General features: G+C 40.1%; 1 protein-coding gene across 10 annotated transcripts in view; it reads left to right on the forward strand.

The window, feature by feature from the left end:
• The first annotated feature begins 1,419 nt into the window (after positions 1 to 1,419).
• The window catches only part of adgrl2b.1 (adhesion G protein-coupled receptor L2b, tandem duplicate 1), an 82,553-nt gene continuing 57,227 nt past the window's right edge, over positions 1,420 to 26,745 (forward strand). For all 10 annotated transcript variants that reach the window (XM_075483265.1, XM_075483267.1, XM_075483266.1 and 7 more), the window contains exons 1-2: positions 1,420 to 1,971; positions 20,021 to 20,235. In XM_075483265.1, coding sequence (XP_075339380.1) covers positions 20,160 to 20,235 — 76 coding nt within the window. In that variant the 5' untranslated portion in view covers positions 1,420 to 1,971; positions 20,021 to 20,159. The remainder of the gene's footprint in view (positions 1,972 to 20,020; positions 20,236 to 26,745) is intronic.

The following is a 26,745-nucleotide window of genomic DNA, read 5'->3' on the forward strand; positions in this document are numbered from 1 at the left end:
TTCAGTTGTTTATAGTATAAAAGTCAGCTAAAATGAGAGTGGGCTCTTGTGCCACTTTTTGTGTAATCTGTGTCAGGGTGTATTGTAAAGCTACGCAAAAACCAAAAAAGTAGGCTTAATCTGGACCCAACCTGAAAATAAGGAAAAAAAAGAAATACACACAGTGGGGAAAAGTTTATCTTAAACACAAGATTCATGTTTGTAACTTTAAACGTGTTTTTAGCATTTCCCAATTAGAAACCAGAATAATCAACAGAACATGACTTGAAATAACAAGCACCAATCACCTTGTTTGAGGATTGTAAATTAACTGACTCGTGATCAAACATAAAGATGACATCATTATCTGCATTACTGTAATATTATCTTCAAGGTTTCAGTGGAACACAGAAACATCTCAGTCAAAAATCCTGTTTCAGATGTTTCTTAGTGTTGACAAGAATAAAGGCGGCACTGAACGCTACAATCTCTTCCCATGAACATATGGGTGGATAGATACTGAATGTTTGCACAACATCTGCTCTGAGGTACTGATTGAGCATTGCTGTCAGTGAACTGGTAGCTTCGGTGTTTGTTTTATTCTTTGTCGACTGTATTTATTTCTTCTAGAGCTAAGGTTTAAATGAATGACTCAGAAAGTGCTATGAAGTTTAATGCATTTTTACAGTCAGTTAAACGGTACATGCCCACTAGCTTGTTATGCTGCACATTATGTTGCTAGGCACTTTTTTTTATTGTTGATGGCATAGTTAAATAAGTCATTTGTTCCTTACATTTCCTTACATACATATTTTGTTGACCGCATATAACGGCTGAGTATAATCCAGTGAATAGCTATAAGAAGAGTGCGGGAACAAGATTTTTTTTTTCTTTCTGAAAAGCTCAAGTTGCATCTAACAAAAGGTGATTTTCTTGTCACCTTCGGAGCATTTTGCATTCAGTGTTTTATCCTTATACTCATTGGCTTCAGCCAATTAGGACAAATCTTGCTTCAGTCTCATTATTTTTGTGCTGATGTGTTGTTTTTATTAATACTAATGATCCAGGTGAAACCCACTCCTGGAATTTTAATGGGGTTAAAATTAGTATGTTATTTACATGGAGTGCTTCTTTGAGGTACATGGATTAAGGTAATTAATGCTCTTGCACTTTTTTTCCCCTGATTAAATCAGGGAATGCTGATTAAAATATTGTACTCCGTGGATTGTTAACATCACCTGGAGAAAACAAAAGACAGCCTGTTTATGCTTGAACACTTGCGTGAAATCAGAGCACACATTGGATGCGGAGGGGAAATGATCCTTAATTAGTATCCGGATCCGTTCCGCAACTCGCCGCAGATCCGCCCCATCTTTTGTGCGCTGCCCTGCACAGCCAGCTGCTGCAGAGCAGGGGACCGGTGCGCCGTTTCTCTTCGCCTTGTTTGCTTCCAGTCCGGCTGCAGCTCTGACTGTCTGCGCGGCGTGTGAATGCGGCGCAAAGGGAACAACCGCGAGCGCACCCAAAGACAGGCAAAACAAGTCACATTATCCCTCTTACTATATGCTCTGAGTGTGAACCAGACTGCTGGGGACTTTCAGACAGACTTGGCGTGCTCGGAGTTTCATTTTGTAGCCAGACTGGGGCACATCGCGTCTCCTTGAAGTGATCCTTTTATGCAGTCTATCCGTAGCGCTCCAGTCTGGGTACACGCACAAGAGGAGGAGGAGGAAGGGGGAGTAACGATCATTACTTTTGAACAGAGCGCTTGCCATGGAGGTACTCGTCCGGTCCCGAACACATGGACTTGAAGAACAGCAGATACCTGCCCATCACCTATCCACTGTGAAGAAGCCCAGGCCTTTTCGTGTAGTATCTGTGGGCTCTTTATAAGAAAAAAAAAAAAAAAAGCGAAAAGGTTTGGGGAGGGGGGGCTCCTTGTGTTGAACTGGATCAAACTCCACGACGGGATCCATATTTTGGCACGACACTGTAAGTAGCCTTTAAAAGCATATGTTTGAGTCTTTCAGGGGTGATGCTGGGCTATAGGTGGCTGAATCAAAACCTTTCATTTATAGGATAAGGCAAATGTCAGAAATCGGGCCCATGGGCAGCCCCAGCAGTTTCAAACTGCTGTAATGAGATCAATACATAGCTCATGGTGTAGGAGATTATTTTGCGGCGGCTGTAGCACCCAGACTTCAAGTTAACATCATTTTAAGTTAATATGGATCAAGGAGCACAACTGAATATATGAGTGCATTTTTCCCCATATAATTCAAATAAAAAGCCCACGGAGGGATGTATTTTTAGTCCGTGACAAATTGACTGAAGCTGTTCTCATGATTTTACATTTAACAAGTGGGATTGTTATAATTTAAGATGGACAATACGGCACATAAATCTCTTGATATGAGCAAAAAGCCTTTTGAAAAAAAAACAAAGAAATGGAAGTTGATTTAAATGCCGGTCATTAAATATAATTGGGAGAAAAAGAGAAAACGTTGGAAAAATAGAGCAAACATCTCCACCCAGTCCAGAGCACCACTGAGCTAAGTAGTTGGATGTTAGCTACTGTGTCTATTTACTTCTCCATTTTGCGGCTGTAAAATAAGATCATTTCACAGGACATGTATAATTCACAGACCTGAGCTAGCCATGTGTGATGATGGGACACACACACACACACACACACACACACACAAACACACTTACATATAGAATTTTTATAGGCTGAAGGAACCATATTTTTTTCCCACGTGAAGCTTTTAGAGATAGTGCCGTAGATCCCAACAAGAAACCACTGGTGGGCACGGCTTTGCTGGACTCAAATGTCAAGGTTAAATAACATTTGCATATATTCTTTACTGTCTATACCAAATCAGGATTGCGGTGCAACATTATATAAGCCATACTGACAACTTGGGAAACTGAGAGCTTCCCTGACATATGTTTATATAACAGCTTCATGCTGACTTTACAGTTCCAGCTGTTTTTGGTCATAAATCAACAAATTTCTTTGTTCAGTTTTCCCTGAAAAAACACCGTCATTATATTAGCAGCAACCACAGTGTGAGAAACTGTTTCGCCACCAGGCAAATCCAAGCATATCTGACTGGTGTAGAAGTTTTTTATGTTGCGCCAGCCATTTTGGAAGACTAGACAAAAAGTCTCCTTGGCTGGGATGATGGTCAGTGCCTGCTTGATGCTGATATTTCCATCAGTGATGTAAAGGTCACCTCCTTCCCTGCTGATAATGGGTGGCTTTCTAGTTGAATATAGATGTTGCACTTTGGAAAATCTCGAAGGTTTTTTTCTTGAAACAAGTGCCTGGACACTGAATGGTTGGAATTCAAATTGGGGTGGGAGTGGTGGTGGTGGGAACAAATGGTCTGTTGCCCCCCCCTCTACCTCCATTCTATCTCACCCACACCCCAGACGTGCTGGTTTGGTCCATTTGTCTGTGTCGTCTTGGGAGGAAGTGCCATCTCGTCTCACTTTGCGCAAATGGTTTCAGTGCATGCTATAGTGTGAATTCTTGCAGGTTTTTGTAACTGCCAATTTCCATATCAAAGTGTCTGCATTTCAATAGGGAGAACTTGAGCTACCAGCCCCCTTCCTCCAAGCAGTTTTGTTCTGATAGATCATTGCTGCTGCTGCTGCTGCTGCTGCCACTGGTGGCGTTGGTGGATGAGACTACTGACAGGATTTCTGGACACGGCAGTTGGTTATGTGCATGTGTGTGTGAGCGAGGAGCAAGTGTTTGTATTGGAAGCAGATTTAGCATGGATTGGGAGAATTTGTCGGCCATAATCTTAACACCAAAAGCCATGTATTTAGTGGAATTTCTGGATGCAGCTCAGATGCAGTTATGTTAAAAAGATTTTCGCCGTTGAAATATTTTCCTCAGTATCTCAGCATGAGCAGAAAATGTCAAAAAGAGTTGGTTTTATTTCAAGGAACAATGTGTTTAATGGTGAGGGGAAAAATGCATAAATAAGTTGCAGAAAATCTGTTTACTATTTTTAACTATTTTGGCTGCAGCAGTCTGAAATAGAAAATGTCCCAAAATGAATTTATTTTCAAGTACCTTCTCGCAAACCAAATGGTTTAATTCGACATTGATTGAGTGAAGATGTAAAGACACGGAGCATTCATGCTTTGTGCGAGTCCCTGAGTGGTTTCTGATTGTTTTTCTGTGGCAGAGATAATATTTATTTCCAATTGTATGCAGCTGTTGTTTGTCAGAGCAAGAATGCAGCAAGACAGTGTTTATTTTGATGGATTCTTTTTTTTCTCCCTCTTTGTCTCGTGATACATGGCCTAATGTTCGCTTCAATTTTCGGTGGGTTAAATAGATGAAAATAAACACTCAGACACATTTGCGGTGTGTGCACAAAGAGAAACAAAAAAGCGATTTCTTTCCTTTGTGCATGCCCTCACTTTGAAAATAGGATCAGTATAGGTTAATAGTGAAAAAGAGTGCAGCGTGTGAAATGTTATTACACAGAGACAGGGAATGTAAATGCCATTGGTAGCGCAGTAGGGGTCGGTGGCCTCTTCTTGGTCGTCCTGCTCCTGGGTAATAACATGAGCCAACTGCTCCCCAGCCGGTTGGAGAAGAGAGCTCGCTCCTTTCTATCTTTCCTCTTTTTCCTTGGTTTGAACAAAATTACATCACAAAACCGAGAAGAGGGGTAAGGGCAGTGTCCAGTTTGAAGCCCAAAGACTCGGATAGAGGGGTAAAAGCAGGACTTCACCTGCCATCTGCCTTCACGACAGACAGGTTTGACAGTTGTCTTGTTCAATTTTTCCAAGTCGCCCACTGTGAAAAGTTGCAAAAACAAATGGACAGAGGGAGGGGAGACGGGGAATGATGAGTAATGGCAGATGAGTTTAGATTAGATTGATCTTGTAGGAGAATACTCTTTAGATGCCACGCACGTAAATTTTCCTGTGAATGGTGCAATTCTCTTTTTCTGTCACTGATTTTCCTTTTCAGTTTCTCTCTTGTAACAAAGCCCTGAGAACAGACTTCCTTCATTGTGTGTGATATGTGTAGGAGGAGGATAAGGCAGGAGAAACTGTGGTAAGTTTGTCGAGTCAAGAAAAAAGTGAAGGTGGAGTGGAAACCATGCTGCGGTGCTGAGCTGAGCCTCGTCGTTCAAATTATTAAAAAGCTGCTGAGGAGGAGAGGTACACGCATTCTGCTCTGTGGAGGCTGCTGTCAGTGAAGAAATTGGCAGCAGTGCTCCCTCTAAGATAGATTTCCTCCTGCTCTGAGCAAAATGGTCTTGAGTGTAGACAGGAGCGGCTGCATCTGAGGAGATGACACAAAACCTGATGTTTACCGGTTTTGCTCTAAAGAGGCCCCCCCCCGATTTTTAAAAAAATTCTTTCTTTACTTTTTTGAAGCAACATCAAAGCTTCACTTTTGTTCACCACATCTGGAAGCAAAAGAGAAAATACACACACACAAAAGGTGTTGGTTTTTTAAAAAAAAGCAAAGGACTCTTAGAGTATTTAACAAAGTCCTTGATGTTGATTTTCTTGGCCATTGTACCCATTTTGTGGCTTGCCTGAAAGATAAAGAGACAGATGAGTGAAATGAATGACTGTGTGTTAGGGTATTTAACCAGATAGATAGACATGTGCTCCTTTTTGCTGAGAAAGTACCTCTGAGGGAGAAGAATTCTCCCTCACAGCACCACCTCCTGTGTTTAAAATGACAGTTAGCTTTCCCCCACTGGTTCAAAATTGATGTTTAATGATCAACAGAGGCTCTGAGCTTAGGGTCCAGCAGTCACACTGGCTCTATGTGTGCAGTCGACTAGGAAAGCTACCCCCTCAGTGTCGTTGCAGGATGCTCTGCTCAAAAAAAGGCTAGTTCTTGAGTGATGGATCATCAGAGGTCTCTTTGGGGTGTGCGTCAACCCTTTGGAGTGTGCAGATCTCTCCCAGTTGGGGAGCCGTCGGCGGCGTGTGATGGATGTGTCCCGGGTGTTTAGGCTCCATATATCAGAAGATTAGCACTGACCTGTGAGTTGTCTGGGCTTCTTGTCCAACACTGGCCAGTATTAGCATATGAGGACACTGCTCTATCTCAGGGGGATACAAAGATAGTGTTCTTTATTCGGTTCTGTCATAGTATAGGTCACAGGAAGTGTGTAGATTAAAGGCTGAAGTCTTTGTGTTGGTATTAGTTAAATCTGACAGGTCATCTGTCTTCAGTGCTTCTCTCTTCCTCAAATTCCTAAATAGCACTATATAATTATCCTAGAAATTGAAGTTCAGGCCATGCTTCACTGCAGTTCCTCCTTCACTGCATTCATGAATCATATAAATATGTAAATCAGTCAGCTTATGTGTTGTAATGCTGTTATTTCTCATTACATTGAAAGGAAAGAAATTGGAGCAGGTATACACCCATGTTTTATTTTCCAAAGAGTAATCGTCGGCAGGGCTGCCACATGTGATGGACAGCTAGAATTTGTCTATTAATTGCTTTGGCATGAGCCGCAGAGGCACATCTGGCTATTGAGAAACTAGTGATTTGGAGCATTAAAAGGCTAAATTAAATACTACACTGAGACCTTTTCACTCACCTCGGTATTGCTGCAGATTCTTTCAAATGATCATAAAATCCTTCCACGTTAAATGCTCTCATGCAACGCTTAAATGTCACCTCCCACGGCTTCGCTGGGTTTGTTCTTGTTGTTTCCTTATGTATAGAAAGAATTCTTTAAATGCCAGTTATTCAGGTAACTGTCGTGTGCACTGGCGAGAAAATCGCAATGGGGTTACCTGTAATCGTCAGGGTCTTTGTCTGCTTATGTCTAAGGGCTATTTGGTGGGTACTTGGTGTCACTCTGTGCCTTGTGATGAAGCCAATCTATTTTCAAGGTGAGGAGATATTGTCAAAGCCCTTGAACATTCCCTGGGCTTTGATTGGCAGGCGTTGTCACAGAGGATAAGCAGTGGTGGGAGTCATACTGCAAAGAGAATTTATTACCTAGGATGGCATAGGCGTGCTTTCACAATATGTCAGTGAAGTCAGCCATCTTGCGCGCTCTCTGTGTCTGGAAAAGTCTCCTGCCGATGCAACGAGGGAGCAGCTTTCAAGTTTCATTTTGGTAGTTGCCATAAGTAATATTATTGATGTTTTATACTTGAGCCTAATACTATGATGAATCATCCTGTAAAAGCAAAAACTTTGAAGCGTTCATCAGTGTCAGTGTGTAATCTGTTTTGTGATCACTGGCAACATTAAACAACAGCAAAGCGTTGCAATGTAAATGGCATTCTGGCTAGAAAAAAGAAAGAAAAAAAACAATATTGAACTCAGAACTCAGCTGAGCCCTTTCTTGTGGAATTGTGCTGATTTCCGCCATTTCAAAAGCCTCTTTAGTGCAGAGAGAAAGAGGCTGCGGTCCCTGTGAGTTGCAGCGAGAAAAGGAAGCTTGTTGTTGATCAGCCAAGCAAATCAGATCTTGATATTTGAAGAGTGGAGTTGTGATTGCTAATCACTCCACTGCTGAGTTTTAATTAGGAGACTCATAAGCATTCTGTCATTCTTCGGTAGAGCGTAGTCAAGATGTACTTAAAAGAACAAATAATTAGATTCCTTAGAAGTTTGGGCTACAAAAACAAGCTACAGTTTTTTACTATGTAGATAAATGAGTGTGGTATTATATACACTGATTTTAATCACAGCATCATTTTGTTTCACGTGCTTTACACATCCTAAAACATTTTTCAACCTCTTATGGAATGAATTAGACTTAAATATAATCTTGAGCTATTTTCTCTGGGATATTGTTATAGATTGGACTGAGCTTCTTATGAATGGGTAGGTTTCTGTCCCGTGCTCCTTAGACCTTTGTTAGGACATTTTAATTACAGCAGACCTGGGTGTAATTGATCTAGGCTTAACGGGATTTCACTGTCAATGAGAATGAGCCTGGACGTTAATACAGCCAAGCAAATGCTTCGCTTTTGGCCACACCAACACACACACACACACACACACACACCAGAAGGTTGATGGAGATGAGAGGAGGTGTGTCTTCCTGCTGGCTTTCCTTTAATACAGCAAAATGTCTCTCTTTTATGTGTAACCGGCCGGTGCAGACGAGTCCTCCTCTGCCTCCACTTTAACATATCTGTTGCCAACAATGTTGCTACCTGGAGTGTCCTCTTACGAAGCACTTTCTTCATGGTTCCATGTTGTCACCCACAATCTTGAAATTTTTATTAGGCTGTTAGATAATGCTTCCCGATGAGGGTGAATTATTGATGGGCTTGTTCGTAAGAGTGGGACAGGGCAGGCTTTTAACTCTCTCAGCTGCATGGTCTCTTATCCTGTAACTAAGGGATACGGCACAAACACCCAAAGGAATGATGTACTGGAGGAGGAAACAAACGGAGGCAGGGGGCTGAAAATAAAATAAGAGGCATGCATCCTTAACACTGCTGTTGGGCTAAGCCACAGCACAAGAAAAACTTGGCAGCAGAGAAAAGCTTTGCATCTACAGAAGCCTTTTCTGTGTTATTTGAAGCAGTGAGAAGTGCTCTGGTGGTTGTGTATGTGTTGCTTATATTTGTTGGCTTGTACACACAGAGCAGCCTGGCTCTGCTTTCTCTTGTGTCGAAACACGCATTTAAGTTAGCTACAATAATTAACACAGCATTTTGGAGTTTGAGTGGACAAATCAACTTCGTGGTCACTTCATGGTCATTAGAGCTTAAACGAGAGGTTCATAAATCGATTAACTGATTCGAATTTGAATTAATCTTCAACAGTCTGGCTAACAGAATACTTATTCCAGTCAAGTAAAAACATTTTCATTCTCTAGCCTCTGGCTGGTTTTTCTGCTGTTTTTGTCTTATTGACTCATAGATACACTAGGGTTTTGAACTGTTGGTTGGGTAAATCAAACAAGAAATAGCTGCCACACTGGGCTGTGGGATTCTATGTCAAGCACTTTTCTCTAGTTTCTCACTTTCTTTCAAAGAAATTATTAACAAATGAATCATACAAATGACCTAGAGTCCCATTTGCAAGGAAATAAGTCATTAGTCCTTCAAGCTACAATTAACTGACGAGATGATGCGGAACATTCACAGTACATGTGGTTTTAGTTGAATGCTTTTTCAAAGTGAAGCACATACCTCCTTTTACAATTTCGACGTGAATAAGTGCGATTACATAAACCCTTTGTTTTCTTATGTACGTGGTCCAAGACAGCATAGAGACTACTTTTGAACATTTCTTGAAGTATTAAAGCACACTGCCTCGACTGTGTAACACACCGTGGACACAGGTCGCTTGTCTGAGTCTGTTTTGTTGCAAATGTAGCTCAGTTTTAGAAAAATAAATCCGTAACTGCTAATTCTGCACTGCATACCCTGACAGCTGTCCTGATTCTTATTGCATACACTCTCACCATTGTTCCAATTCACTCTCTCTGCACTTGGATGGCCTTGGTGTTTGCATTACAAAGCAGAGCAAACTCTTGGAAATTCTGGTAAAGTGAATAATTTAGCATGCAAAGATCTCTTACGACTGTGTGGTCCTTGAGTTTTGACATCTATTCAGAGAAGTTTTTAGCCAAAAATGTTTCGTTCAGTCCTTTTTCCGGTAAAATATCATAGATTTGGTGCATTCAAGGCATCTGTTTTGGAAGTTTTTTGGAAGTGAAAAATTCTGTCATGTTTTTAACCTTTCTGACATGTCAAACCTTGTGTTGCATTTACAACTCTTTCTTTTTTTTCTTCTTTTTAATAGCAGATATAATTCACAATGAATATGTTAATCTGCTCACAGCTTTCACCAGAGATAGATACACTTTAGTAATAACCTTAAGACTGTCTGTGTAAGTCAGTAATTGCATCAGAGAGGGCTAGGGTACAACCTTATGTACAGCTAAACAAGAAAATCCAGCCCAACCAGTCTCTATGGAAATGCTAGAGATTGATGCCTGCTCGTTGGTTTGTAAAGGAATTGCAAGAGTAGGTGGACAAATTGATAGAAACCAATATTGAGAAAAAGACTTACAGTTAAAAACAAGCAGGAAAACAGTCCAAGCCTACAGTATGTCCACATTAAGTCCAAGTTCCAACCTAATATTGCCAAATGGATTTCGGATAAAATATATTAACTTATTATTGTAAACCTGGGTAAAATACTGTATCTTTTTTCATGGATTTTTGCTTATAAGGTCATAATTAGGAATAATTAATATTGAATAAAGCTTGTTAGGGCTGAACAGACCAAAACAATTCATAAATACTAAAAATTTAAATGATGTTTTAGATAAATTTAATTAGTTGACAACTTTTAAGAATGTTCAGGTCCAAAACATGTAATTTGTTATGTCCACGTTTCTCTCCTGCTCCTGCTTTAATTGATATTTAGCTTAATTTTAGTCCTTAGTTGTTAACTGTATCTTGCTGAGTGATCAACTCTGGATCAACTTGAGAAGACATCCCACTTTATCATGAAATTGTGCAAGTTACAGTTGTAACTTTAGATCATTTCAAAATGTTGACAGTATATGTCAGGCATTAGGTAGGCCATGCGTTATTCATTGAAGCCAAAAATGTACGAATGTTGGAAAGACTCTGCAACACAGCAATGTAACAACGATTTTTCAGGTGCCCTCTACAGTACACGCGAGTTGGATTTGTCTTGATTTTTAGAGCAGCTGTGATAAGAAATAAAAAATAAAAAATCCCAACTAATAAAAATGAACGTGCAGTTTAAAAGAGTCCACTCATAGGTATGAATTCACATTAAATAAACAAATAAATTAATCAAATCTGTGCACCACCTGCCTGTCATTAAACCACAGACAGACAAATTTAGCAACTAGCTAATAATGCAGCACTTAGCAGATTAAGAGGCAGATATTTCCCTTGGGAGTTTTGAAGTCTGCAGCAGGGTGAAAATTGAGTGTATCTTGGCCAGAAATGCGTCTCCAAATGAATGATAATTTTGGTCTGAAACTGCTGGAGGTATAATTACGCACTTGTTTGCGAAGACTGTCTAAAACACTTGGTAATAATATATCATTGCTATGTTTACAGCTTACTCTGCTGGCTCTGATCCTTAGATTGAACTGATAATAAAAATTATTGGATGGAGCTTTTATAATGGAAATCTAAAAAAAGAAAAAAAAGTGCAAATTGGTGCAAAAAGTAAAGATCCACAATGGTATCTTATTTAACCAAGTGAATGGTTGCGCTAATAAAATGTTCATTCCTCTGCAGAGGAGAATTGAGACTCTTCCGTTTGGTGGGAAAAAAATTTGGTCATAAACATGACATTGGGGATTTGTCCATGAATTGAATACCTTGTGTCCCTTGTAAAAAATGACTGAGACTTGGTTTCCACCAGCTTTAATTGTTTAATTTGATTTTCATGCAGGGACAGCAGAAGTTAATCAAAGCACCACAAAACAGATTCACAAAGATCTACAAGCTGGTAAACACATTGGAATAGGGAAAATGATATTATATTGATGTCATATGTGAACTAACACCTCTTTAAACACACTCAGCTTAATATCTTTGCAGGTATTAATGATGCCCTTCAGAAAACACTTTCATCTGATGCCGGGTCATAAATAGGCACTAAGTTACCCAGCACGAAGACGTTGAAAAAGTAACACGATGTTGAACATTCTCCTCGCATCCTGATGAGTTTACCTGCAGAACAGTCAGTGGATCTCTGCTATCGACTGTTAAACATGGTGGTGGGTCTGCAATAGTATTGGGAGTCCTCTCGTGGGACTCATTAGCACTGACGATTACTCCACACGGTGCTGTAATGGCCGAGGTGTGTGAGGCATTTTTACAGGAGCACTGTAGCTGTTGCAGCGGTTTTATGAATTAAATCAAATTCCCGGTCTGGTTTCCCGCCGTCACCAGATCTAAACTTCCTCTAACATAATGGAAAATTCTGGAGAGGGAGTTTCCATCCCCCTACAGACACTGCAGTACTACAGTTTTACACCCCTCTTTCTCGATTAGCTATACTTCATTTTTATATTTCAGAATAAATTTATGTCCACATTCCCTGAGGTTAACGCATTGTTATTGTACAGTTGGTGTCGATAAAGGTTTTTTGACAGTTTCTGTGTACAATTCCATGTGGAGTTTGATTTATATTATGTGAGTACAAACTGAAAATTATTTGTTACAAATAACTTTAGTATGATGACATATTGGGATGTGATTAGACTACTTCTATTTTTTAATCAAGAGTGGGTTCTTTTTATGTGTAGATTTGGTTAAGGCAGTTCATTATATGGAGATTTTTTTTTATTCATCAATTTAATTAAATTTCAGCTCTACAATTTGACCAGTTGTTTGACCAAAGATACGGGTTTCCAGTGATATAAAACAAACCATGAATCATGTATCAAAACAGTTTCTGCAAAGTGACTAATCATCTCAACTCTTATGTTATGTGCTAATTTACTTATTCCGTGCCACTAAGTTGGTTTATCTAAAGCTAAAATGCATACAGTTTGGGAAATAAATTCTGCTTGCCTCTACTTTGTCATTTTAGAGGCAGTAGTTTGTGCTGCTGTTGAATTGTGAGAGTACACTTATCATAGCGCTAGTGTAGAATTATTTGTACCTTTGTGACTGTGCCATGTTTTGCATGCCACACTAAACTTTAAGGTGATTTTGTTTTTCTGCTAATGCTTTTTTGTGTGTGTGTGTGTGCTTATGAAGTGGCAGTAGGAGCCGAGAGTTAAAGTAGATCAGTGCATGTCAGTCACCGAGGTGAGGACACAGCATTAATAGAGACCACACGGATCGTTTACAGAATGCAAGCTGACCGTGTGGAGGTAATGTGAAACAGACTGGAGTTAAGACAAACATTACAGTGAATCCACTCCAGGAATGTGATGAAACCAGGAGGATGACTGTATCAGTGTGTGTGAGGCGAGCCATGAAGTTGTCATTGTGGCCAAACAGTTACTGCATGAAATTGTTCCCAGACAGCTGAAAGAATTTAACTTTGGATAGCTTCTAAAATCTCTATGAAAATGCAGTGGTTGCAAAGTGTTGACAAGGATGTCAGGAGGGGTTTAACAGCTTGTCTAAATGATGTCAGATGTCTGATTAACAGATACGGTTTTACGATAGAAAATAAGGCCTGGCTATATGAGAAACAACATAGCTTGTATGTATGGCTGAAATACAAGAAGGTGAAGGTGAAGTGACTGCACTGCTGGTAGATTTAAAAAAATATATTTTCAGTGTTCCCAAACTCTGTAAAAGAAAAATCGATTGTGGGTTCCCTCTGGGTACTCTTGCTTCCTCCCAAAAGTCTGAAAACAGGCATTTTAGTTTTATTGGTGATTCTAAATTGATCATAGTCATGCGAGTGTGCATGCTTATTTGTCTCTGTGTTAGCTCTGCAATAGACTGGAGACCTGCCCAGGGTGTACCCTGCTTCTCCCCTGAAGGCTCCTGGGATAGTCTCCAGATCCACTGCGACCCTAAATAGGTTGAAATGGGTACGGAAAATGAATAAAAGAAAGAATGCACAGTTTGAGGCAGGAAAAAAATATTTCCAAAAATTGATGTCTGATAGATTTTAGTCAGAATTTTCAAAAAAAGATGCTGGAATTGTCTAGCAGTCAAAAATGACATAAGAAGATAATGCTCAGTTATGGTGTAGTTACTCTATCATAGTACGGGGTAAAGCTGAAAGTAATTATTATCGTAATTTTCATTCAATCTGCTTTGTTGGACTGCAAAACTCACATAGAGCTGCAATTAATTCTATAATGTTGGAAATTAACTTTAATACTATGCTTCTCCTACTTGCTGCCCTTTAAAAATGATTGATTACATTTACACGTATTTCACTTTTTTTTTTTAAATAAATGAAGCACAGTTTGTCATTAAGCAACAAAGTCCCTTTTAGTGAAGTCTTCAAATGGTGGAGGTGGGGAATCGTAGTCTAAAAATTGATCATAGACACGTGTCTGTAACTTGTGTGTTTTTAGCTCTGGAACCTCCCAGCAGAAATATCCACTGATAAATCTCAGCTAGCTCCATCCAAAATGACAAGTCTGTGATATTTTGCAAAGAACGTGTCATTTCCTTCTGTGAATGAGGGACTCTGCAGGCTCCTCAGGCTTTCACCCCAAAAGTGAGATCACTGCAGTGCAGATGCAGCATCTCTCTTGTCAATTTTCAAAAAAGATTTTTTTTTTTGACGTCAGTTGCGGAAATTATGCTTGATTATTATGATACAGCTTTGGTGCGATGGCACCACATGAATGGAGCCGTGTAATGTTGGAGACTGATTAGACAGATTTCTCCTTGCCTGCATGTTGTTCATTAACATCACACATGCTATGCATTAGCTTTATGCACTCTTTCCTGAACAACTTATCCAGTTTCAATTGGTTCAAAGTGTGTAAAAATTTTACATCACGTCTGTACGTTTCCCCCCTCTCCCCCAGAAGGTGCTAACATCAACATTGCGCTCACTGAAAACGTGTTGAAAGTGAATGAATCTGCTGTGTGTTGGTGTGCCGCTCTTGTTGAGTGTGTTCAGGTGGGGTGGATGTTGCCAAGCTCGTTATGTCTGCTTGTAAAAATGTAGCTTAACACTGGAGAGAGCCGTAGATGAGAGGAGCGGACGTGGGTTAGTTTGTGGATGAAGGCAGAGGAGTGTGAGAATTATGTATGGAGGAGGTGAGAAGTGAGGCTTTCATAAAATGTATGAGGAGACTGATTAAGAGGAGAAATCTTTTTTTTTTTTTTCCTTGTTATTGTCTTGCTGCTTTCTTCTCATCTTTGGTGACCTTTCTTAACCAACTGCTCTGAGGTCAATCTATTAAATTCAATTCAATCTATTAAAGTAACAGCTACTTAAAGTTTAGTCTGAAATACTGACATTTCAGTCAGATTTCCCCCCTGTAAATACATATGTTATCAATTTCGATTTTTGAAATCTTTTTAGCTGCAAATCTGAATAAAACAGTAGTTTCACCAGGGTCATGATAGTCAGTTTGGGATGATTTGCAGAAAAATAATCAAAGATTCTGATAATTTATTAGTTGTTTCAATGAGTAATAAAGCAAAGTGCCAAACATGCACCATTTACAGATTCTCAGATTGTTTGAAGGCATTAATTATGATGGAGTAACAAGCACAATTGGTCTCCTATGTACAATTTCAAAGCTGCGTTTTCCTGAAAATCACAACAATCCTCTAAACATCCAAACAAACCATGCAATATACATGCAGACTGGAGCAAAACAAAATGTTCTGTATCTGTTTTTGATGCCCTGAAATTACACATAAATAAATGGTAAAATGGTTTGTTCAGGACATTGTTTTGCCCGTAAAAAAAAACACAAAACTGCTCTTAAATCTATTCAAGACATTCAGAAGTCTCCCCTTCTTTCTCTCTCTCTGTGAGTGCAGCTCCAAATCAGCAGCTGCCTCTCACTGCAGCAGTTTGTCGGACCAAACTGTTTCAAGGTTTTCTCTGGAGACAAGAGCGATGAATCAATGTAAATAAGATTTAGTTTATAATTCTACTGCTCAGGCATAATGATAATAATTTTAGGCAAGTTTCATTATGTCATTGACAGTCATAAAACATCAAACGAAACATCTACTTCTGCACTTTTTGTGTCTGCTTCCCTGCACCGCTGTTTTTGAACACACCCTCTCTTTGTTTTTGGCCTGACACTAACCTAGTTGTTCAGCTTGGGTCTTCTTTGTTCTTTTTACTTAACTAAGCTTCTTTGCTCAACCCTCTCTGTTTCACCATGTCCATTTCCCCTTTGGCACTCTATCTTATCTCCGGCCTCAATCATTTGGCCAGGAGCTGCTAAACTCACCAACTGTTCTGCGGTCTAAATGAAATACAGAAGGGACTGCACCTTTCAGGGGGCTTCTGTGTGGCCTTTTTTTTAATTTGAGCTGTGATGAAGGACATTTCACCTTGAAAGCAAGTTTTATTTTTCCAATGTCTCCTTCTAACACATAAAAGCTTGACCTGCCTTGAATTGCAGTTTTTGGCTTTTAGATTTGACAGAAACTCATTTTGACCTAGACTTAAATGTTTTTAAAAATGTTGTTATCATCTTAAAAACAACCTGCTAACATATGAAGTATTTATGGAAACTGAAACAAGCAGTTATTAAGACTGAATAAGTAGCTCACGCTCTCTATTTCTTCTTCTTATTATTATTATTTTATTCTTTTCAAAGTCTTTGCTAATTCTTCGATCAAATGTAAAAATTCTCATCTTTTCATGTTGAATTAAAATCTAAAGTCTGGGATTTGGTAGAAATTTCAGGAAACCTGCAAATTGTCACGTTTTAGCATTTTGAAACCACTGACATTTTGGTGTTTCTGCTTACAGAATGGTCTTAATTCCTATCAGTTTACTTATCAATAAATACATTTTAAAAAAAAGGGATTAAGATGTAGTTAGGATATCTTGAGTATGTTTTATTGTCTGAGCCTGAGCAGCTGTAAACCTCAGTTTACAGCTTGTTAATCTTAACAGTAGTGTATCTTATCAGCTAAGTGTTGATAAAGCACACTTGGCAGGCTGTGCTTGGTGTCAGTGCATCTCTGTTTCTGGCAGCTGGTTGCAACTTCTCTTCATCACTGGTGGAGCCAAGGCAATGACATCATGTCCCTGCAGGAGTTGAAAGTGAAGCCCTGACAGGACTGTCATGACAAAAGAGCTCCCCGGGAATATTGTGGTGCACCGAGGACAGAAAAAAAAAAGTGTCTTGAGGCTGTGTTTTTCTTAGTTCCTGTAGTTCCCATCTCCCACTTCGAGCTCATCAACTATTTTCTGGTGTTTGAAATTCCCCACTCACATGTGTGTCTTTTTTGGTCCTGAATGTAGGGCATGGGGGTGGGGCAGAAAGTTCTCCAAATTAGTAGTTATTCGAAGAGTGGAAGACGAATCATTGTGTTGGCAAGATCCAGCTCTACAGAGCCACATCTCTATTTCTCTTGTAGGTTTTCAGCTTACACTTGGACTTGCGTATTAGTTTTGTTCCAGTCTTACTTGATATGTATATATGCGCTCTTTAACGCTCTCTTCTCGATCATGACAATTGAAAATAAATTAACATTCCTGGGCTTTATTTTTGTCTTCTCTAAGCCTTTGGAGAAAACTTGGAGGCGAACCCAGGAGGTCAGGCCATACTCACAGCCTGTCAATCCTCCTTGGTGACCCCACCACCCCTTTCTTTCTCCCCCTTCCTTTCTTCTCCTCATCTGCACCCCCCTCTCCCATCCATTTAGTCCCTCCCGGCTTAGAAACTCCCAAACTCACCCCCTTCTCTTACTCTCTCTTTCACTGGACGCCTCTCCAGCTTGAGTGAGGCAGACACAAGCTTTGTCAAAGGAGCCTCACATTCATTCAGCCGGCTGTTGCACGAAGCTTTCTATTTCATGTTAAGACATGTGGGCTGTCTCCTTCTGCCCATTAATTTTAATTATATTTTAATTGCTCGCTGTCCTTTTTTAAATGCTTGCTTATTATTTCTATCATGCCGATGTGAAAAATTTGCTGTGGACTGTCATTTTCTCCATTATCTTAACTGATGATAGATCTTACTCTTTGGGTTTTTACAGTTTCTGCAGGAGAGACAAAAGAAAAACAGATGTCATGAATGTTTGTGAATCATTTTTCATTTCATCTGTGGGGCTTTTGTCCTGTTTCCAGAGAGATATACTGTTAGTGGAGGGAAAACCTTTGGGAACATACTGTATATACACATGTATTTTTTTTAGGAAGAGGAGCTCAGTGCATGGATGAAAATTAATAGCTTTTATCAGCTGTACACTGGTGTATATTACACATTTGAGTGAATTAGATATAGCTGTACTTTATAGTGTAGGAGTTATAACTGTAACTTTTTTTTAACTTATCTGCTATAGTTGAACATGATGATCATTATGTGGAAATCATTGGTTTCAGGGTAGTTAATTCCTCTACACAATATCTAAGGGGTTAGCGAAGCCGCACTTAAGTTTTGAAATCATTTTCTGCTTGAGATCATTGTATTGAGCCCCCCCATAACCGTTACCCGTTACCCCCCCCCCAATATCCTGATGTGAATTATGAAGCGTCTGTCAGTACTTGTGTGAAGCATCTACTTGTTAATCGCCTAATCCGTTTATCTTGAGCCCAGACCGATTCAGTGCAGAAATCCCACCAAACAAAAAATGTGTTTTTAGGAAGATGAGCATGGCTGTGTCCTTCACCAGCTTAAGGGAGAAAGGATACATGTTACTCAGCAGGGGCGATTGCTGATCAGGAGTAGAATCCTGGGGTGGCGAGGGCAAGAAAGGCCAGGCAGGCTCTCGCCCCCTGGTGTATGGAGGGGTTGCGTGGCACAGCAGGTCCCACAGGCCAGGAGAGCAGGGGGCATGCCCCCCCAACCGTTTCCAATCTCCCACTGTCAGCCACCATTATGGTTACCCCATGGCCCCAGGCCTCAAACTTGGGGGATGATAAATGACTGCGGAAGAAGTCCCGTGTGCCTCTGGAGATTTAGTGCTCTCCTGTGTTGAACTGGTGGCAGTCTTGTTGGTATGAGCTGCCTGAGTAGAGAGCAGTGTGAGAATTTCCATGCAGGAGAGAGTGCCCCCTCCACATCTTTCTTATCTGATCTGCTTCGGCGCCACTGCCAGATAAACAACTGCAAGACAAATAAAAGCATAATTCTTATGAAGCCACCCAGGTTTAGCTGATAAATTATAAGTTAGCAGTATGTGTGTTTCCTTGGCACAGTTTTTGCTGTGACCTCAAATGAAAATAAATATTCTCCGGCTTCAACAGACTGGGTCGGGATCTAGCAAGCTTTTTTTTTACAACTCTACCAGGCACTGGACACATATAAAATTAATCTAATAGTGCCTTAGATTATGGCTCAGTATGTTAATGTGAACGCTCCCCATGTTTTGTTGGTTTTCATGTTGCCAAAAATATCTAAGTGTATTGCTGAGGCCCAGAGAGCGATCAGAGCCGACTGCCCTGCTGCTTAGATTTAGGTTCATTAGAAAATAATCAGAGCAGTCGACGGGTGACTCCGAAGGAGCAGCATTCAGAAACAGGAAACATTCACTCTGCTTTGCATAACGACAGAAACCAAGTGACCGATCCTGTGTGTGTGGCTATAAATGTGTGTGTGTGTGTGTGTGTGTGTGTGTGTGCACTGGAGAGATGCTGGACAGCATCCACAATAGATTAAACAAGATACACTGTGTTTCTGCTTTTGTGGGGATATGGAATTTGTCTCTGAAGGTGGATCCACATTAGAAGGAGCATGCATGCTCTTGAATATATGTTCGCGCAGCCATGCATATGTGTGTGTGTCTGTGTGCCATTTCACATATGACACACAACACATCCCTCCTCAGTGTTTGATTTCGGTAAGCTACTTATCTGTCTGGTGTGTTGTCTGTCTTAGGCTCTAACCTTTTGCCGGTTTTGCAGACAAAGAACTGTTTTTGCCGCCCCTTGATAAGGAAGAAGACAAAAGTAGCTCTCAAAGTAGACATGTCTCTAATGGCGTCCTGTGTGAACGTGTTGCCAGAGCGACAAGCCTTTTCCCTCAGGGATCTGGGAGTAAATGGGGAAGGTGGAACATTGTGGAGTGGGAGAATGAGGCAGTGTAAACATTCAGTTGTAACACACTGCAGAGTGCTAAAAAAGTGCCAAGCAGCAGGCACGCTACATGCTTTTTTTTGTTGGTTTCCTCATAAACATGTGAGAAAGTTTTAATATTAGTGAGAAACTTGTACTCTGAGAAAATGCTTTTGTTTGTTCGATCAAATCACAGTTAGGATTTCTGCTTTCGTGGTGAAATTTGTTTGACAACACGTCATTAGAAACTTTCACATGGCACACATGTTGAATACAGACACAAAAATTAAACCAGCAAAGCCAAAGTGATGATGTTACAGATGATAATACCTATTTCCTCATTTTTATGCAATGTTTCCTTTTTTTTTTTTTCCCCAGATGAAAGGATGAGTGGTGATGCTTCTCCCAGAACTACGGATCGTTGAAATTGCTCCAGCCCTCCATCCTTCCACTGCCACACATTGAACCTCAGCTATCAGCCATCATTCCTGTTGGACTGTTTGATTACAGTAACACAATGGCCTCTGCACCGTGCAGGTGTGCAGTGTTTCGCTGCTTCCTGCTCCTTCTCTTCTGCTTTCACTATTCACAAGGTAAGTTACCATGGAGTTGCACTGCAGAAAGTAGTATTAATGCAGTTCTTGTCAACCTTTCAAGAAGCTACTTATTATTCAGCTTATGAATGTGTTGAATTTATTAGCACACATTGTCATGGCCACCTTCGAGAAGTGAAGTGCTGCTATGTGGCAAGGTTGCCAAGTTCTTATTTTGTGGTTTTCCCCTTGAATTTTCCAAGAGGGGTTTCAGACACTTGATACAAAACTCACTGAATATTCCTGTCAAAGTAGTGGACTCTAACTGACACGTGCCGTTTCTTCCACAGCAGCTCTCAAAGTCCCCCCCTCCCCCAATGTTTCACTACACCCTTTCTGCTTCATAAGATTCACAATAGATTATTTAAGTGTACTTTGAGGCACTGACTTTAAAAAGAATTACAGAATTCTTTATTTGCACCATGATAAGATTATTCTTAGCAGCCGACATGTGTGGAACCCCTAAAAGCAGGACGCCAGAGTCAGGAACTTTGAAATTATGTGGATCTGTTTTAAATCTGTAATGACATCTCAGAGTTCCTTTTTTTTGGTTTCCTCTTCTTTCCCTTGCTTTTGATTAATACATTTGACTATAATTACCAGTATTGTGACAAAACACTCCCGTCAGTTATACGCCCATCAAAACCACTGATGTTGGTATGTCTGCGTTAATGATGATCATTTCCTTTCTTCCCTTTCAGTCCCATTGTATGGGGAAACAAAGTAACCCAAAATCACATGCTTGTGTGCCAAGCATTGATTACAGATAAATGCTGAACTGCATTATTTTGTGGGCTTCCTTTTAAAATTGAATTTTGCCCTTTTTTTCTCTCTCTCTTTTCCATCTTATTTTAGATCTGGGTGTGTTGTACAATTTGTTAACAAAGACAGCTCACTCTGAGCAGGCAACACCCTAAGGATTGCAAGCAGTGATGCTTTTCTTTCTTTCTTTTTTTTTTTTTTGATTAGCAATTCTAGGTAATATGGAAGAGAGCCTGGCTGAGGTACTTGAAGAATAGACCTCTGATTTGGTCTGGCTTGGAAACAGAGTTGAATAGTCCTGTTGAATTTCTTAGAGAGAAATACTGCTCTGGTATGCAGAAAGTGCAGGTCTTGGGTTTCAGTTGAAGTGAGGGCTCTCAGGCTCAAGAATGCATATTTGCAGATCCGTTAATAAAGGAACGTGTGTGTGTGGGGGGGGTCCATCTGAAAACAATATCTGATTCTATCCACATGCCACTCACCTTCAGCCTGTCCGGCCCTGAGGGCCTGCATCCTGGTGCTTGTGATCTAAGTTTCCATCAAGAGTCCCTGCAATGCAAACTCCGCTTGATAATTGCCCCCTGTCCCTCACCGGGAGAGGATATGATCAGGTTATGATTTTCACCCAAAACACTCCTCACACTTTGAATCACTACCAACATACCTGAAAAGAAAGTGATTTTTCTCTCACTTGCTATTGACTTTCCTGGCCGGTGGAAAGAACGAACACCAGTTTTGATTTTGTTCAGACAAACTTTGAGCAAAATCAAACGGAATTGACAGCTGCCAGGGATATGCTGTGGCATACAAAAATGGGGTCAACATTTCAATTCCCTTTAGATAGTTGAACAATTCGATTTTCTAGGCATAAAGTTGAAGATCACACACATCTTCAATCTCTAAAGCAAACATCTAAAGTACTACCTTTTTATTTCCATCTTTGACAGAATGAAAAACAGGGGGAAAAAATACAGTAGTAACACTCTGTTTGACAACTTTTGAATTATTACTTTTTTTTGCAACCAGCTTTTCAGTTCCTCTTTGGGGCATTTTTCCTGCAAAAGGCTTTCATCTCTGTGAGTCTTAGGATGCTTACATGCATGGTTGTTTTAAGGTCTGCCCACAGATTTTCTTTAATGTTTAGGTCTGGTGACTGAGAGGGTCAAAGTAGGACTTTTGGATTCCACTTCCTGAGGTAATCCATTGTGGATTTTTCTGGTATGTTTAGGACCATTATCCTGTTGGAAAGGCCATCCCGTCTTCAACTTTATTTTTACAAACATGCTGTGTCTGGTGCCAGGATTTGCTGGTATTTATTTGGATCCATTCTTCTCTTTTGTGAAATTTTACCTGTGCCAACCTGGCTGCAACCTAAATGATAGATCCATTCCTATTCTTACCAGAATGACAGTTTTCTTTACACATCTCGGCTGATTGCAACCAAAATATTCTATTCTAATGTCATCACTACTCAGGACTTTTTTCCCCACAATTTATCAAGCTCTGCCATGTTTTTGCTGGTGTCATTGCAGAGTCTGTTAGATCTTGCTGAAGATGTTCTTCAGTCCAACTCGGCTTTTGATTTCATTTACTTGTAATTCCTATGTGAAATTCCCCTGGAAGAAGTGCTCCCATTTATTTTAGATCTCAGTTTGACCTGGACTGTTCCTGTCAACTACCATTCATTAGTTAGATTACTTAATGAGGAAATGGCTACCTGTAGACATCTCATAGCCTTCTACTGCTTTGTGGGCATCAATTATCTTAATTATCAGTGTTCTTGGAAGCTGCTTAAAAGCAGATTGCTGGGACAAGGTTTAAGAAGAATAGAAATAAAGCTCTGAAACTGTCATTACTTGGGCCTTGTAATGATGAGTGTGAGGAAGCCTTCGTTCTAACAAGCTTATTAAGGAACAAGATCTTGGAAAATCCTCTGAGCACTTTTTTCCCTTGTTTGTCTAAAATGTTTCAAATAATGTTTCACTTTTATCTTTGGCCATTTGTGAGATCAGTTTATTCGCTTAACTACTCACAATAACAGAATTTTTCTGCATGACACGGTGATTACAAATGCACGCATCTAAGCTCAGATTGTTTCACTATTTTCTGCAAAGTGCCTCTCAGTCAAAGTTAGACTTTTAGATAGCTATTATATATTTTTATGGTAATAAAGTGTAAAATCAGTATGCTAAAGGGGTAGCTTTGATACGGATGATAAACCCAAGCAGTATTATCACCTGTATCACCTGCCGCTCTGCTCAGGTGTTTTGCCAATAAGTTTTAGCTCATTGTTCAGTTTCACTTTTAACTGTACTGTTTCAGTACACTCTCAATGCTTTCATAGCATCATTTTCATCTGCAGCAAGTGGAGATAAATGCCCCTTGCACTTGTTGTTCAGCAGCACACAGTAAATAGGCACAGTTAGCGGTTATGTGGGGAACATAGTGGAGCACTTAGCAGCCAAGAAGCCAGTATTTCCCACAGGAGTTGGTTGGAATCAAAAACAGAACTAAAAGCACAAGAGATATTGGATTTTCATTCTTTAGATGAGGAGGTGAGGAGATAAAATTAAAAACACTAATGCAGGATTACATGCATGCATCATTTTTTGGGCTCCCCTGTGTGTGGGATAGAAATTTTAATCCTGTGCTGGAACAGCAGACAATTAAAACTGCTGTGCAGAGAGGTAATTACCAAATGTAAATAGATTAAATTACTATTGCAGAAAATGTTGACCGATTTCATTCTGTCTATTTTTAACTCGTTTTTGATGGTTAGAATTTAGTCACAAAATTCCTCATATTATGTATGCTCTTCCTTGACTTTGTCATGTGTACCCCATTACTTCCACATCCTAGTGCCATTTTATTACAGATCTATAAAATGAAGCGTCTGCCAGAGTAAAGTAGGTCATGCAGGTATTGGATTTGTTGTAGATCTTTCAAACCGTTTTGCCGTCCATTCTAAAGATGTGAGAGATGACGACCAGATTTAAAGGAAGAAGTCACAAAGGTGGAGCATGTGCACAACGGCATATCTGCTGTGACTGAATGAGAGCTCTTATCTAAGTCATTACAGGAACGAAAGACAGATTTGGGAGGGGGTTATGTCATGCAGTCAGTGTCAACACTTTTTTTGTGTTTTGATATCAAAAGGAGAGCTGGCACCTCAGCCTTCATATCTGAATAGTGCACAAAAGTGTCATATGAAAGATGAAGTGGTTCGTGTTTGATAGCTGCGTCAAATCTTTGTGGAGATTGAGATCAGGGCAAACAGACCGTGTTTGTTAACGTCCTGTGAAGCTGTTCCAGCATGATCAGAGTGAGCGTAGGGAGATTTTAATCTCCTTTTTTTTTATTTATTTTGAGTGATGAAGCCTTTATTAAAAAAAAAAAAAAGTAAAGAAATGAACACTAGAGTCCTGAAAATATGTTTTATCATGGTATTTGTGCTGGTTTCTAGCTCCACTGCTCTGGATGACACACTTTATGCCTCTCGCTGAGGGAGAATTTGTTGTCTGTTAAAGATTCCTTCGTTGAACACTCTGGCATGCCTGTGTTTCCTCCTGAAAGGTCGCGAAGGTTAACGCTATGTCTCGGCACAAGATTTGCCTCAAGCAGTGCCATACATTGTACTGATGGAGGAACCTCCCTCGTGCCACACTGGTTTTTCCAGTCCTGGGGTTTACTGAATGGGGGAAGCTATTGTGCTCTAACTCCTCTTTGGCCCCAGGCCATACACATCCAGTCTGTCATGCATTGATATGCTTGGCTTGCCATTTTATAATTCATATCGAATGCTGCGGGTCCATGGTAGGGCGATCATGAATTATCTGCTAAACCGTGGGAGATTCACAGATGACTGGTCAATCTGTGTGGTGAGAACAAGCACAGAGGAAGGGAAAAATGTGATATGCAAGTCTTTTATTGAAATTCTTCTCAACTGGAAACATTTCAAGAAATAACGCAGGGGTTCATCATTTGGACTGTATGGACTTTCCTGCAGATATGAAGCCACATGGAGATGGAAAAAATCTTCTCACTTCTCTTTTTCCTAAATTGGTAATACAATATTGTCAGCGTTTTGCCCCTTTCGCTGGATGCTGCTGCAGCCTTTCACTGCGCTCGGTATATTTCTGTATGACACTGCACTACAGTATGCTGTTTTAATAATAACCCGGAAAGTTTTGAATCACAAAAGAACATGAACTTGAAATGAGCCAGACCCACATGAATCTCCAGGATCAGGATTTCACTTGGAGGAAATGAAATACAATATCAACCTCGATGGGGTCATCCTAGATTTATTGCAACAGCGATTTCCTGAGTACGATTTTGGTCAAGCAAAAGCAGCAAGAAATGTTTCCATCCAGCGCTTGAGTGTTAGAGTATGACTCTTTCCCCTCCAGAGGAGAGACCATTATTCTGTGTCCAGACAACATTGTAAAAGTTGCAGTTACATGGGCGAGCTGATGAACAAGCACTTAATTTAATGGGCTAAGAGCTGCAGTTGTCTGGCAGTTTGATTTCATGTATTAAACATGCCTTAAATCTGCTTGCTGCATCTCAGAGCTGCCCAATTCACACCACTTATAGTGCTGTCTGCATATGTTTTTTGTTTTTATTCCTTTTTCTCAAGGCAGCCTAAATCAAATAATAGATGAGTCCAGTTCACAACCACGTAGTAGCTCGCCTCAGATTCTAAACTTTCAGATTTGCTCACAGTAAGGCGCTGTTTCACAGGAGGGTTCAGCTGTCATAACAAAACAATGCCTGTAATCTTGAAAGGAAGCAGATAGGTTTCAAATAAAATCAAGACTACATTATAGAAAGCCGCAGAGTTTATGCCTTTCAGCGTGTCTGGGGAGGTGTTTGCCAGAAGTACAAATAAGCTTTTGAGCAGAATAAAAAGTATTTATGGAGGCAACAAGAACCTGTTGGAGTTTATTGTGTTATAATGTTCCCAATAGTTCTAAATAGCTCAGAGGCATGTCAGAGTTAATTCATTTGAACAGAAGGCACAACAGCTAAACAAACATGCAAAAACAAAAGCAGGTAACTTAAAACATTTTTGTGCTCAGGCAGTCAAAGCATGTTGCTGCTCTCAGTACTTGCAACAGGGTTTATGTAAGCACTGCCTCTTCAGCTGTTTCATCTTTAATCCTGACATTTATTTGATGCAGTAATTTGTCAAAGAGAGCAGACACGTAAAGTCTGTAAGAGAACACAAATGCCACTTGGACGAAAAGCGGCTCCTAGTTAGAAAAAGAATAAAAAAAAGGGAGGCGACGGTTCTATTTACTCTGTTTGAAAATTGCTCCAAAGTGATGCATTTGTCTGCGTGTCCTCGCTGCTCCATATCAGAAATGTCACAACAGCTCAAAGCTCACATTTCTGCAACTGATCGTCGTGATTTACACTGTAAATGCTGGAGTTAAAACAGATGTTGATGGTGGGGAAAGGTTGGCAGTCAATATAAAAATAGATTGTGTTGGATTCGGTAAGACAGGTATGACAGGAACGCCTGTTTTTGTGTTTGCAGATTTTCGGACAGGGGGACTGATTGAGTAAATATGAGAAGAAACTGGTTCTACTGTGGTTCAACATGATCTGGTTTAGGTTTCGCTTACTGTTGCATAGCTAATGGTCATATATGATGTGAGTCAGAGTAATGATGTGTGTTAGGTCTCTTTCTCTCTGTGTCTGCAGGCCACCTCTCACTACAGGCCATGAATGTGGCTCTGTTGC

The sequence above is a fragment of the Odontesthes bonariensis genome, chromosome 14 (assembly GCF_027942865.1).
Source record: "Odontesthes bonariensis isolate fOdoBon6 chromosome 14, fOdoBon6.hap1, whole genome shotgun sequence".
Classification (NCBI taxonomy): Eukaryota; Metazoa; Chordata; class Actinopteri; order Atheriniformes; family Atherinopsidae; genus Odontesthes; species Odontesthes bonariensis.